General features: G+C 63.0%; 2 protein-coding genes across 12 annotated transcripts in view; both read left to right on the forward strand.

Moving 5' to 3' along the window:
- USP48 (ubiquitin specific peptidase 48) overlaps positions 1-4,352 on the forward strand; it is a 30,633-nt gene extending 26,281 nt beyond the window's left edge. For 2 of the 3 annotated variants that reach the window (XM_080378896.1, XM_080378894.1), the window contains 6 exons: positions 461-565; positions 991-1,146; positions 1,360-1,485; positions 1,915-1,963; positions 2,190-2,216; positions 2,319-4,352. In XM_080378896.1, the coding sequence (XP_080235022.1) occupies positions 461-565; positions 991-1,146; positions 1,360-1,485; positions 1,915-1,963; positions 2,190-2,216; positions 2,319-2,341 (486 nt within the window). In that variant the 3' untranslated portion in view covers positions 2,342-4,352. The remainder of the gene's footprint in view (positions 1-460; positions 566-990; positions 1,147-1,359; positions 1,486-1,914; positions 1,964-2,189; positions 2,217-2,318) is intronic. The other variant, XM_080378895.1, reaches the window with a different exon arrangement.
- Positions 4,353-4,940: 588 nt separating this feature from the next.
- RAP1GAP (RAP1 GTPase activating protein) lies at positions 4,941-13,512 on the forward strand. 9 transcript variants are annotated; one of them, XR_013927120.1, is made up of 19 exons: positions 4,941-5,498; positions 7,049-7,096; positions 7,180-7,227; positions 7,345-7,383; positions 7,481-7,666; positions 8,270-8,364; positions 8,443-8,521; positions 8,602-8,829; positions 8,908-9,008; positions 9,083-9,212; positions 9,749-9,904; positions 9,988-10,059; positions 10,139-10,225; positions 11,114-11,251; positions 11,362-11,505; positions 11,799-11,867; positions 11,950-12,059; positions 12,145-12,886; positions 13,485-13,512. XR_013927120.1 is itself a non-coding variant. In XM_080380796.1 (19 exons), exons 1-19 carry the CDS (start codon positions 5,103-5,105, stop codon positions 12,272-12,274), a joined length of 2,166 nt encoding a protein of 721 aa, XP_080236922.1. In that variant the 5' UTR covers positions 4,941-5,102; the 3' UTR covers positions 12,275-13,478. The 9 variants fall into 9 exon arrangements, 7 of the variants coding, with proteins under 7 accessions (XP_080236922.1, XP_080236921.1, XP_080236924.1 ...); XR_013927121.1 differs by having other exon boundaries at positions 13,488-13,512; XM_080380796.1 differs by lacking the exon at positions 13,485-13,512 and having other exon boundaries at positions 8,602-8,655; positions 8,746-8,829; positions 12,145-13,478.

The following is a 13,512-nucleotide window of genomic DNA, read 5'->3' on the forward strand; positions in this document are numbered from 1 at the left end:
CCCATAAATAATGGTGCTGAGTGCCTCTTGTCGGCCTGCTGCAGGGATGGATAAGTGTCTAATTTACAGATAATATTCCTTTCTCTGTGTTAGGGCTTTTGTAATACACTTAGATGAACCAGAGAAGCAGCCAGCTAATGGGAAAGAAATCAGTCCAGGTCCCTGGAGACTTTCCCTTTGCCTGGAGAGGAGAGTAGGTCCTGAGCCTCAGGAAGCACCTGCAATTCAATAGAGGAGCTTGTTCTCCTGAGCCAAATTCCCCCATGGTTCGATGCCGCCGGGAGGGGTGGAGAGGACTTTGCAGAGCGTGGGGAGCCCATCGCTGGGCTGTTCCTGCTCTCCCTTGGTTCGTTGGGTCAAGGTGGCATCCTGGAGGGCTCCGCAAGCTGTCTGCCGTGATGTGACAAGCCTGGGTTGTGGCCGTCGGGTTAGTTACGGAGAATGATTTTTATGACTTCAGGTAATGAAGGATGCTGCTCCAGAGCTGAACGTGAGCAGCTCAGAAGCTGAAGAGGAAAGGGAGGAAAACAAGCCAGAGGGGGAGCAAGACCCAGATTTTAACCAGGTAGAGATCAAAACCACCACCAGGTTCCTTAGTTTTTGCATCATCCTCTTGAGTCAGCATGACGGGGTAGCTGCCGCCCTCTGTTTACTGCTGGCAGGCAAACCCGGCAGTGTCTTAAGTTGTCATTTTAATGGTCACACCATGCCACTGCTTCGGTTTTGGAGAGATGAAATATTGATGGTGACTTGCACGCTTGGCTGGTTACCCGCCCCGCCGTAGCGTTGGAAGCAGGAACAGAGGTTTCAAGGCGAGTTCTGCCATCCTCTTGATGCTTGCATGCGGTGGTTTGCTTTTGACGGGGCTTTTCAGTGCTTCACGCCTTCCTTCATGTGACAGAGTCACCCAAAACGCGCTCTGGGGGGTACGGGGGAGGTTGTATTGTCCATCAGTCCCAAACCTGGGCTGATTTTTGTTCTTGTTCTTAGACCAACGGTGGTGCAAAGCGCCAGAAGATCTCCCACCAGAGCTACATCACTTACCAAAAACAAGGCATCAGACGAAGCACCCGGCACCGGAAAGTGAGAGGGGAGAAAGCGCTGCTTGTTTCTGCTAATCAGACGCTGAAAGAGCTGAAAATACAGGTAAGAGGGGTTTCCTCCCAGCGGGTTGTGTCTCGAGGAAGAAAACACAAAATCAGGAGCACGTGGCTGGGGGAGGATGGAGGGAAAGAGTCTGAAATCCCACGTGGCATCGAAAGGTGTGTGTTGCTCTTCTGAACGTGGTATTTGTCTGTAGCTCAGCAGTGCTGTTTTTCCTTCCGCACAAAATCAGCGTGTCTCATTGTGTTGGCACAGATCATGCATGCATTTTCAGTTGCTCCCTTCGACCAGAATTTGTCGATCGACGGGAAGATACTGAGCGATGACACGGCAACGCTCGGCAGCCTGGGAGTCATCCCCGAGTCCGTTATTTTATTAAAGGTAACGTGAGAGTGTGGCTGCTCAAATGAAGTTGAAGGAAGCAGGGAACGGAACTGATTTTTATACAACCAAAGAGAAAACGTGGGTTTGGGGCATGTGAAAACCACTGTGCGCTAGAGGTGCCCACCTGTGGCTGCTCGGTCGCCTGATTTAATGACTTCTCCCTGGAGTTCCTTCTTGGAGGAGGAAAATCCTCTTGGTTTGTTTTATTCTTGTTTTTCAAGAGTATTTATTAGCTGGCCTTTGCTGCTGGGCTGCGTGCACACCAGCCCAAAACAGGGCTGGATTCGGGAGTGAGTCCTCCCTTCGTGTTCCCAGACGGTGTTTGGGCAAGAGACCCGTTTGTTCCCCGCTCCCCTCCGGAGTTCCACGTGAACTTCCCAACGAGCTTGCTTGCTCGTTAATCCCCCGCTCCACTTTGTTTCCCAGGCTGATGAACCGATTGCGGATTACGCGGCGATGGACGACGTTATGCAAGGTGAGGAGGATTTGGGGTTCGGGGAAGGCGCTGTGATTTTGGGGAGAGGTATGGATGGCCCATTGAGGTTGGATTTGGGACGTAAAGGTAGAAAATGGAGGCGCTGAGGCTTTGCTGTCACTGTCAGCGGGAGGTGCAGCGGTACAACACCGCTCAGACAAAAGATGCTTCTAGAAACAACTGTCGGGAGTCTGCTAACACCGTGCTTTTTTCTTTCTGTCCCCAGTTTGTATGCCTGAAGAAGGATTTAAAGGTGCGTCCGGGTTGGTGTTTCCCCCCCCCCGACTTTATGTAAGCCCCCTAAGTTCATCCCGTTAAGCATCATCATCTTTTGGTCGTTGTCTTTTCTCCTCAGGGACTGGTTTACTTGGACACTGATTGTTTTCAAACCGTTGGCAACAGAGGAGTGACCAGAAGGGAAGAGGATTTTGACATGGTAGGGCATTAAAAGAAAAAAAAAAAAAGAAAAAAAAAAAAAAAAGGTGGATACAGGACTGAACTCTTTGACTCTTCCAGAAGGCAGAAACCCATTCTGAAATGACTGCCCCCCCTCCCCACCCCACCCCCCAAAAAAAAAATGCCTTATGTCAAAGCAGATTGCACTGAAGGACACCCTGCCTTCAAGAGAGCGTTCCCGATTTTGTATTTAATGAAAGCAACAGGAAGGTTGGAAAGTTTAGCAGCAGCAAGAGCACGTTGTGTTTGCAGGCGAGGGAGATGGAGGCATTCCCGTGTATTCCCTGACTCCAACCCTGCGCTGCGCTCATCTGTCCGAAAAAGGGGTTGTAATCCAGTAGATCAAAAACATCTTGATCTGTTCTCCAGTAACTCTTTTAGGCGTAAAACCTGCTTACAGATAATCCTGTCTTTGATCCACTATTACTCTTTCAGTACAGCATGGAAGTCAAGAAAAATTGTTACTTGTGAGGAATGTCTAGCTCTTTCAAAAAAAAAGAAAAAAAAAAAAAAAGGAAAGAAAAAAAATAACAAAAAACCAACCCACCCTTCATCTGTTTAACCCAAAACGTGAGCTGTGGTCTGCCTCCGAAAGCCTTCCAGCGTGGGGGGGCCAGGAGCTGCCTCCCCCGCCGGCTCTCCAGCCGCTCGCCTTCACTTCCAAACGGTCCATGATCTTGGAATAACCACCTGGGCTCTGTGAACTGGGGGGGGGGGGGGTTGGTGTGGTTTTGGTTTATTTGTTTGTTTTTTGGGTTTTTTTTTTAAGAAATGTGGGGTATTTTAATGACTTTTGATAACATCTTTTTCCTCCAGTCCGGGAACTGCCTGGAGCGCTCGTGCCCATGGCTTGGGGGAGCCTGAAGCGGAGACAGCGAAGGGGGCGCGGGTGGGTGCCGGTGGGTGCTGTGTATCCTGTGGGAAGAGCTTGGGGTTGGTTTTTTTTCCCCCCTTCTATTCTCATTTTTCAGGAATGCACTAATTATTCTTCTTTTTTACATCTGTAGCTCCCAGAAAGGATCTCTCCCCGTTGCCTATTAGTAGCAGGAAATAGCGTACCGCTTCCAGGCTTAAAAAAGGATAAAAAGGAAAAAAAAAAAGGGCACTGTTGTGGTTTCTCTGTAATAACGTAAGTTAGATGTTTCCTGTTCCTTTTCAGCCTTTTAAACTTGTTTCTGCAGCAAAATGTGATGCAGAGAGTTGGGTTGCTGCCACATCGGCTTTATTTTATTATTTTTTTTAAGTACCGCAGGAGTTTGGGGCTGCAAGAAGCAGGGAGGGGGAGGCATGTTACCCCCTCCCGCTACCCTCAGTCCTGGGTTTTTTAAATGTTCACTTTTAGCCGAAGAATTACAGCCGAGCGCCGGGGCTGCACGCCCTCCTCCCCGCTCCCGGTGGGATGGGGGGTGAAGCAGCCGGCGTTTGGGGACCCCCGGAGCTCCTCCAAGGGGGGGTGGGGGCCAGTTGGATCCACTTATTCTTTCCCAAGGTAAAGACCGTCGGCAGGAATTCGGTGCGCCAAAGCTGCTCCATCCTTCGGGAACGGGCAGGAGATTTTCTTCTTCCCAGACGGAAGCACTCGCTTGTGTACATATTCCCTGGAAATTCCGTTTTGTTGGGGGTTCTTGGTTTTTTTTTTCCAATTTGCTGTTAATTTTTTTTTTTTAAAAAAAAAAAACACGTTACAAAATATCTCTTCCTCGAGCTTATAATATGGTGAAATTTGGAGTCTTTCAACCCAGTGGGGAGGAATGAGCCGGGGCGGGGTGGCTGGGGGGGGGGCGCGCAGCAGCGGTGCCGTATCTGGCGGGGGACACAGGTACAGGATGAGACCGACGGGCCCGGTTCCCCCATTTGTCTGTTCTTTGCAAACATTTATCAGATTAAAATTGTCATTTGAGCTGTGGAAGCCTTATTAAAGCGCATACACGTGCTCCGTGGTGGCTCTTGACACCTCGCCTAAGGGAGGAAGGGGGGTAGGGCTGCGCATCCCCTCGGGGTCGCCGCAGGAGAGGGATGCGGGGTCTGGGGGGGGAGAAAGGGGGATCCCTCGGGGACGGGGAGCTCCCCCCCCCCTTGGCTGGTGGGATGGCTGCTGTTGAAGCTGGGGGTGGGTGGCAGCTGCAGGGCTGGTTGGGTGTCCCCAGCACGTCCCTGCGCTGGCGCATCGCCCGGGCAGCCGCTTCCCGGGGGGGGCTCCCGGCCAGCCCCTGGCACCGGCAGCGGGGACGGTGCCAGCCCTGCCTTGAGGGCCCCCAGCCGGGGTGTCCCGGGGGGGTCACGCGTGTCCTGGGTGCTGGGGGGGGGGAGTGGGGGGTGTCTCCTGGGTGTCAAGGGGGTTGGGTGTGTGTGTGTGTGTGTCTTGAGTGCCAAGGGGGTTATGGGGGGGTGCTGTCCCTGGGTGCCAAGGGGATTGGGGGTGGGATGTTCAGATAGCCATGGGGGGGGGGTGTCTCCTGGGGGTTATGGAGAGGGGGGCTCTCTGGTCTCAAGGGGGTTATGGGGGGTTGGTTTCCCTGGGTGCCGGGGAGGTTATGGGTGGGGGGTGCACTGGGTGCCGCTGAGCTGCAGGTGACAGACGGGGGTGGCTGGGTGCCACCGGGGCACCGGGAGGGTCTGGGGGCTGCCCCGGGCTGCTGGGGGCAGGAGGGGGCACCCGGTCCGGGGGCGGGGGGCACCGGGGATGGGGTCCGCAGGGTCAGTCCCCGGGGCCAGACACCGTTTCCCGGGGCCGGTGCCGGGTGCCGGTGCCATTTCCTGGTGCTGGTTCCCGGTGCCGGTTCCTGTATCCCGGGGCCGTTTCCCGAGGCCGGGGCCGTTTCCCGGTGCCTGTGCCGGTTCCCGGTGCCGGTTCCCAGTGCCGGTTCCGGTGCCGTTTCCCGGTGCCGTTTCCCATTTCCCGGTGCCGTTTCCCGGTACCGGTTCCGGTGCCGGTTCCCGGTGCCGGCCGCCCCCGGAGGGGCCGCCCCGCCCCGCCGCACGTGACGCGGCGCGGTGGCTGCGAGCGGCGGGGCCCCGCTCCGCTTCGCTCCGGTACCGGCCCCGGTACCGGCCCCGGCCCCCGCCCGCCGCACCCCCGGTAAGTGCCGCGCCAAGCGGAGCGGGAACCGGGGACCCCCGGAGCCCCCCCCCCGCCGTGGGGGTGTGTCGGGGGGGGCCCGTCCCCCGGTGACCTTCAGCCGGTACCGGCAGCGCGGGGGTGGGGGGTCTGGGGGGCGGGGGATGCTCGGGGTCCGGGCGGTGGGACCCAGGGGGGGAGGGGGGGGGTTCAGCCCCCCCGTGTACCCCCAAATCTGCTCGTCCCCAAAATCCCTCCCCCTTGAACTGTCCCCCCCCCCGCGTTAATTACTCCCCTAAACTGCCCCCCAAACCTGCCCCCGGCTCTCCCAAAATCACCCCCCCAGCCCCCCCCGGCAATCCGCCCCCCATGTCCCAGTCAACCCCAGCCTGCCCCCCCGCCTCGGCCCCACGTTTGGGTCACCCCCCCCCCCGGTGCCAACACCCCCCCCCCCCCGGTGCCACCCCCTCACCCCGGGCCTGTTTCCCCTCCCCCCGCGGGCTTCTGGCGAGGGGGGCGGTGGGAGACCCCCCCTGCCCCACACACGCTGCAGCCCCCGGCGCACCGGGACGGGTCGTGTTTGCACCAGGGTCGCGTTTGCACGGGGACGGGTGACATTGTCGCATTTGCACCAGGGTTGCATTCGCATGCAGTCGTGTTTGCACGGGGACAGGTCGTGCTTGCACCAGGTCGTGCTTGCACAGGGATGGGTCGTGTTTGCACCAGGAGTGTGCTTGCACGCCGTCGTGTTTGCACCAGGGTCATTCTTGCACCAGGAGTGTGCTTGCACACAGTCGTGTTTGCACCAGCATCACGTTTGTGCAGGGATGAGACCTTGCACCAGGGATGTGCTTGCACACCGTTGTGTTTGCACAGGGATGGGTCGTGTTTGCACAGGGACGGGTCGTGTTTGCACAGGGACAGGGCTCATTTTGCACCGGGGTCGTGTCTGCACCAGTGTGGTGTTTGCACCAGCGTCACGTTTGCACAGGGATGGGTCCCATTTGCATGAGTCCCTTTTGCACCAGAGACACGTTTGCACGCTGCTGTGTTTGCACTGCACGAGCGTTCGTGCTCGCACGAGGCTCGCACACGCGGTGGGGGGGTGGTGTTTGCACGTGGCAGGGCGGGCAGTGGTGGCTGCTCCCCGGCTGTGTTTGCACAAGGATGGGTTCGCACCAGGGCCGTGTTTGCACCAGGGCCTGTGTCGCCGTGTCGCCTCCCGGGCGGTCCCCGGCGCTGTCCGTGGTGCTGCCCCGCGCGGTGCCGCCTCCCGCCGGCAGAGGGCGCCCTTCGGGGTGGGCGGGGACGGGGGTGCCAGGGGGGTTTGGGGGGGTGGGACTCACACGCTCATCAGCCGGGTACCCCCGTGTAGTGACCCCCCCTCTGCCGCTCCCGGCCCGCTGGCTCCCGGCAGCCAGCAAGGTGGCGCTTGGCTTGCTGCCATCAGTAGGCTTCAGGGGTAACGCCGCTGCCTGAGCAGCCCGGCGGCGCGGTGAGGGGCTGTGGGGGAGCTCTCCTCTCCCCCAGAAAGTGCCATGGACCCCCCTGGACCCCTCCACGCCACCTAGATATACCTCCAGCCAGCACCGGCAGCCCCTCAGCCACTGCACCCTCAGGTAAGCTCCCATGGGTGCTCCCCACCCAAGGGTGCCCATCCCAAGGTGGGGTGAAGGGCACCCACAGCCCCTACCTCCCGCAGGGCAGCAGGATGGCCCAGCAGCGCCACACCATCCCCCCACCACTCAAGGTAGGTGTCACTGGGGCGGGGGCATCCAACCAGCACCCATGGCTGCCAGCATGGCCTTCCCCCACCCCAGCACCCATGGGTGCTAGCATGGCCTTCACCCCCCCCTTTGTCTTGCAGACGGAGGAGGACTACATCCCCTACCCCAGCGTGCATGAGGTAGAGCACCCAGAGATGGGTGCGAGGGCAGGCGAGCGGCTGGGTGGGTGCGTGGGTGGCTGGATGGCCGGAGCACCCACCTGGGTTGTGGGTGTAGGTGCTGGGCCGAGAGGGGCCGTTTCCCCTCATCCTCCTGCCGCAGTTTGGGGGTTACTGGATCGAGGGCACCAACCACCAGCTAAGCGGGGCACCCGAGGGCCCCCCTACCCCAGCACCCAGCAGCCGGGCAAGGCTTGAGGGCAACCACACGGCCAAGATCTACCGCAAGCACTTTTTGGGCAAGGTGAGGCCCCATGGGTGCTCCAGGCATGGGTGGGTGGGCTCCCTGTCTGGGTGGGCTCCCTGTGTGTGTGTGTGGGCAGGGGCATGGAGACCTCATAAGCATGGGTGCTCATGGACATGGGTGCCCTATGGCATGGGTGTTCACCTGTACGGGTGCTCATGGATGTGGGTGTGGGTATCTACGGGCATGGGAGCCCCATGGCTATGGGTGCTGGTGGACCTGGCTGCCCCATGGGCATGGGTGTGCGTGGGCATGGCGGCGCCCTTTGTATGGGTGCCAGTGGGTGCTGGTGCACAGGAACCTGGGTGCCCCCTGGCATGGGTGCTCATGGGTGTGGGTGGCTCATTGCATGTGAGCCCGTGAGTGGAGGTGCGCTGTAGGTGGTGGTGTCTGTGAGTGTGGGTGCTCATGGGCATGGGTGCCCCATGGCGTGGGTGATTGTAGACATGGGTGTCCATGGGCACGGGGAACCTACAAGCATCTATAGGATGGGTGGCCCGTGGGCATAGGTACCCCATAGGTACGGGTGCTCATGGGGCATGGGTGCCTGCCAGCATCAGCACCCACTGGCACGGTCATGGGTGCTTGGCCCCCTCCCTGCAGGAGCACTTCAACTACTACTCCCTGGACCCCACTCTGGGCCACCTTGTCTTCTCCCTCAAGTATGATGAGCAGGAGCACCTCCACCTGCTGCTGCGGTGAGCAGGGTGCCAGGGAGCACCCATGGGTGCTGGCTGAGGGCAGGGGGCCACCCTGACCCCTGCCTTGCCCCACAGTACCCGCACCCGCACCCTGCATGATGTGGTGCCCATTTCCTGCCTGGCCGAGTTCCCCAACGTGGTGCAGATGGCCAAGGTGGGTGCAACACCTCCGGCAGCACCCATGGGTGCCTCCCCACCCTGGGCCACCCACCGCATCACCCATCCTTCCTGCAGCTGGTGTGCGAGGATATCAATGTGGATCGGTTCTACCCTGTGCTCTATCCCAAGGTGAGCAGGGGGTGGGGGTGCATGGCACCCATGGGTGGGGGCACCCCAGGATGCCCCCCACCCAACCTCTACCCCCTCCCACCCTCACAGGCATCCCGCCTCATCCTCGCCTTTGATGAGCACGTGCTCAGCAACCACTTCAAATTTGGGGTCATCTACCAAAAGCTGGGGCAGGTATGGGGTTGGGTGGGGTGGTGTTAGAGTGGGGGGGGTCCTGGGTGGGTGCTGGCACCCATCCCCACCCCACTGCAGACCTCCGAGGAGGAGCTTTTTGGCACCACGGAGGAGAGTCCGGCGTTCGCCGAATTCCTCGACGTCCTGGGTCAACGGGTGCAGCTGCGGGACTTCAAGGGGTGCGTGCTGGGGTGCTGGGTGGGGGCACCCATGGGCCCCAGGTTCAGGGTGCCTGTTGCCCCCACCCATCCAGGTTTCGGGGAGGGCTGGATGTGACCCACGGGCAGACAGGCAGCGAGTCAGTGTACTGCCACTTCCGTGACAAGGAGATCATGTTCCACGTCTCCACCAAGCTGCCCTACACCGAGGGGGATGCCCAGCAGGTGGGGCACCCATGGGTGCTGGGGGTGGTGGTGGACGATGGTGGGGGGCAAGAGTTGAGGGGGAGCACATGGGTGCTTGGGAGAAATGGAGATGTAGTGGGTCTTGGGGCACCTATAGGGTGGAAGGGCTGGTGGGCCACCTGGGTGCTTTGGGGGTATCCATGGGGTGCAGGGGCTCCTGGGGCACCCATGGGTGCTGGGGAGCATCTGTGGGATGCAAGGGCTAGTGGTACACCCCATGGGTGCTGGAGGGTATCTATGGGATGCAGGGGCTAGCAGAGCACCCATGGGTGCTGGGGGGCTGTCTGAGATGCAAAAGCTGCAGGGGCACCCCTGGGTGCTAGTGGCCATCTATGGGGCACAAGGACTAGCAGCACACCCCTGGGTGCTGAAGGGGTGCCTATGGGAAGCAAAAGCTCCACAGGGCACCCATGGGTGCTAGGAGGCACCTATGGAGCACAGGGTCTGTCATTGCCTTTGTCCCCTGTGGTGTGACCACCCCGTGTCCCCCGTGTCTCCCCCCTGTGTCCCCACAGCTGCAGCGGAAGCGTCATATCGGCAATGACATCGTGGCCATCGTTTTCCAGGACGAGAACACCCCCTTCGTCCCTGACATGATCGCCTCCAACTTCCTCCACGCCTTTGTGGTGGTGCAGCTGGAGCAGGGTGGCCCCCAGGGCACCCTCTACAAGGTGCCACCCCTGCCTCAGTTTCCCCATCCCCATGGGGTGCTGGGGGCAGCAGGGTGCCCCCTCACTCCCCCTCCCCACCCCAGGTCTCCGTCACTGCCCGTGACGATGTACCCTTCTTCGGCCCGCCGCTGCCTGACCCTGCTGTCTTCAGGAAGGTGAGCACCCATGGGTGCTGCTGGGGGAGGGGGTGTTCTCCGGATGGCACCCACCCGGGGCTGCCCCTTGCCCCCCCAGGGCCCAGAGTTCCAGGAGTTCCTGCTGACAAAGCTCATCAACGCCGAGTACGCCTGCTACAAGGCCGAGAAGTTCGCCAAGCTGGAGGTGGGTGCAAATGAGGGTGCTGAGCAGCTGGGGTGCTGAGGGTGCTGGGCATCTTGGGGGTGCACCTGTAAGGGGGCTGTGTATGCCGTGGGGCCCGTGGGTGCTGAGCGCAACGTGGGTGCTGTGGGTGCTGTGCCTGTAGGTGGGTGCTGTGCATGCTATGAGTAGCATGCCTGCTGTGGGTGCTGCACACATGGGTGCTGTACCTGCTGCGGGTGCTGTGCATGCTGTGGGGGTGTGGATGTGGATGCCGCGCCTGCTGTGGGTGCCATGCCTACTGCAGCTGTGCTCATGGGTGCCATGCCTGCTGTGGGGCTGTGCATGTGTGTGCTGTGAACGATGCAGGTGCTATGGATGTGGGTGCCGTGCCTGCTGTGGGTGCTGCGGGTGTCATGCCTACTGCGGATGCTGCGGGTGCCGTGCCTGCTGCAGATGCTGTGGGTGCCGTGCCTGCTGCGGGTGCTGTGCCTGCTGTGGGTGCTGTGGATGTGGGTGTTGTGCCTGCCGTGGATGCTGCGCCTGCAGCGGGGCTGCGCATGTGGGTGCTGTGAAGGAGGCGGGTGCTGTAGCTGCGGGCGCTGCGCACCCTGGGCGCTGTGCGTGCGCGGGTGCCGTGTGCGGGGGCGCCGTGCACAGCGGGTGCCGGGCCTGCTGCGGAACGGGGGAGGTGGGCGCGGGGGGTGCGGCGGTGAGGGTGTGGAGCCGGCGCAGGGTGCGGTGCGGTGCGGTGCGCAGCCAGTGCGGTGCGGGTGCGGTGCGGTGTGCAGCCGGTGCGGTGCGGGGCCGGTGCGGTGCGGGGCCGGTGCGGTGCGGCGCAGGGCCGGTGCGGTGCGGTGCGGGGCCGGTGCGGTGCGGTACGGTGCGCAGCCGGTGCGGTGCGGTGCGCAGGAGCGGACGCGGGCGGCGCTGCTGGAGACGCTGCACGAGGAGCTGCAGGCCCGCAGCCAGGCCATGCTGGGGCTGGGCCCCGACGACGATCGCTCTGACAACGGCGCCGCCGCCCCCGGCTTCTTCGAGTCCTTCAAGGTGGGGCGCGGCGCCGGGGGTCCGCGTGTGTCCCCCCCTTCCCCGACAGCGGGGCGGGGGTGCCCGGCGATCCCGGGCGCTGCTGACGGGGGCGCGGGGGGGCCTTGCAGCGGGCGCTGCGGGGCCGCAGCCCCTCCCTGGAGGCCGTGGGGCTGGGACCCCGCCGGGCCCCCCCACCGCCCTCCCCCAACGCCGCCAACGCCGCCGCCAACGCCGCCGCCGGACCCCCCGACGGCGCCGCGGGGCCCGCCAGCGTGAGTGCCCCGCCCCCGCGACACGCCCCCGCCTCGCTGGCCACGCCCCCCGCGCAGTCAGCCAGTCAGCGGGCGCCTGGCTGAGGCCGCGCCCCTTCTCCCGTCGAACCACGCCCCCCTCAGGCGGTACCACCCGGAGCTAAGCCCCGCCCCTTCGCGCTAGCCCTGCCCCACCCGCGTCTGCCCCGCCCCGCCCGTTCACCTGCGCGGCCCCGCCCCCCCCGCCCCCCGCCCCCCGCCCCCCCCCGTTCCCCCGGGGCCCCCCGGGGCCGGTGACGCGGTGCCGCCCCCAGTCGCTGCTGGTGCCCGGGAGCCGGCGGGGACGCCGCGGCAGCGCCATCGGGCTGGGCTCGGTGGAAGAGGTGGGTACCCCCGGCACGGAGGCCCCCGCCGCCCTCCCTCCCCCCCCCTCCCCGGTGCTCCCCGGTTAACGGCGACCCGCAGGCGCTGCTGGTGCCCGGGAAGAGTCCGTCGCGGCGGCGGCCCGGGCCGCTCGGCTCCCGCCGCTCCAGCGCCATCGGTATCGAGAGCATCCAGGAGGCGCCGGCCGGCAGGTGAGCGCCGGTGCCGGGGGCGCGGGGCTGGCCCCGGCCGGTGTCGCCTCCCGGTGTCACCTCAGCGCCCGCCGCCTCCCCCCAGGGACGGCCCCGCCGCCGCCCCCGAGGGCGCCTGCTCCGCACACAGCTCCCCCGAGAGCCGCCGGCACCCCGGCAGGTCCCGCACCCAGCACCGGGACGGGGGCACCGGCGAGGGGGGGGCACCGGGGTGACGCGGGGACAGGGGGGGCGCTGGGGTGGGGACACCGGCGGGGGGGGGGGGGGCGGGGTGACGCGGGGACGGGGGGCACCGGGATGCATTGGGCCGGGGTGGCACTGGGGTGGGGTGGCATGCGGACAGGGTGACATTGGGGTGACATGGGGACTGGAGGGCACTGGAGTGGTGCACCGCGAGGACAGGGTGGCACTGGGATGTGGTGGCAGCAGCTTGGCATAGCATAGGGATGCAGGGTGGCACTGGGATGGGGTGACATGGGGCCTGGAGGACACTGGGATGGGGTGGCAATAGGACAGGGTGGCACCAGGATGGGCTGACTTGGGGACAGGGTACTATTGGGGTGACACGGGGACTGGAGGGTACTGGGGTGGCACAGTGCAGGGACAGGGTGGCACTGGGATGGGGTGACATGGGGACTGGAGGGCACTGGCACGGGGCAGTGCAGTGAAAGGGTGGCACTGGGATGGGATGATCCCAGGACAAGGTGGCACCAGGAGGGTTGGCACAGGGCAGCATGGGGACAGGACAGCGCAGGGACAGGGTGTCCGAGGGACAGGGTGGCACCCAGGAGCCTCGTGGCACAGGGGCTGTGTGTCACTGGGACAAGGTAGGGGGAATGCAGTGGGTTGGTGGCACTTGGGTGGCCTGGGCACAGGGTGGCATGGGGCAAGGGTGGCGTGGGGTTAGGGTGGGGTGGCATGGAGGTGGGTGGCATGGGGACAGGTTGGTGTGACAAGGGACATGGGCATGGAATGCCACAGAGATGGGTGTCAAGGAGATGAGACATTGCAGGGATGGGTGGCATGGAGACAGGGTGGCACAGGGATGGGACATCACAGGGATGTGTGGCAGGGGGTCAAGGTGTCACAGGGATGGGACATCCTAGGGACGGGTGGCATGGGGACAGGGTGGTGCAGGGATGGGATATCCCAGGGTGGGTGGTGTGGGGACAGGGTGGCACAGGGATGGGACATCCTAGGAATGGGTGACATGGAGATGGGACATCACAAGGATGGGATGGCACGGGGACAGGGTGGCGCAGGGATGGGACATCGCAGGGATGGGTGGCATGGGGACAGGGTGGCGTAGGGATGGGTGGTGTGGGGACAGGGTGTTCTGGGGACAGCACGGCGTCACGGCGGGCCATGGTGGCAGCCACGTGGCGCAGTGCCAGCCTGTCCCTGGCTTTGGGGACTGTCCCTCAGCAGGGCTGAGAAGCCGGAGCCGCCGGAT

The sequence above is a fragment of the Falco punctatus genome (assembly GCF_963210335.1).
Source record: "Falco punctatus genome assembly, chromosome: 3".
Taxonomy (NCBI): domain Eukaryota; kingdom Metazoa; phylum Chordata; class Aves; order Falconiformes; family Falconidae; genus Falco; species Falco punctatus.

What these genes read in the sequence shown, in the direction of transcription:
- RAP1GAP (XM_080380795.1), top strand. Translation starts at nt 5,103, where the DNA reads ATGGGGTCCGCAGGGTCAGTCCCCGGGGCCAGACACCGTTTCCCGGGG. An exon ending in GCAAGCACTTTTTGGGCAAG is followed by an intron (nt 7,667 to 8,269) that starts GTGAGGCCCCAT and finishes CCCTCCCTGCAG; the next exon opens with GAGCACTTCAACTACTACTC. An exon ending in CAGCTGCGGGACTTCAAGGG is followed by an intron (nt 9,009 to 9,082) that starts GTGCGTGCTGGG and finishes CCACCCATCCAG; the next exon opens with GTTTCGGGGAGGGCTGGATG.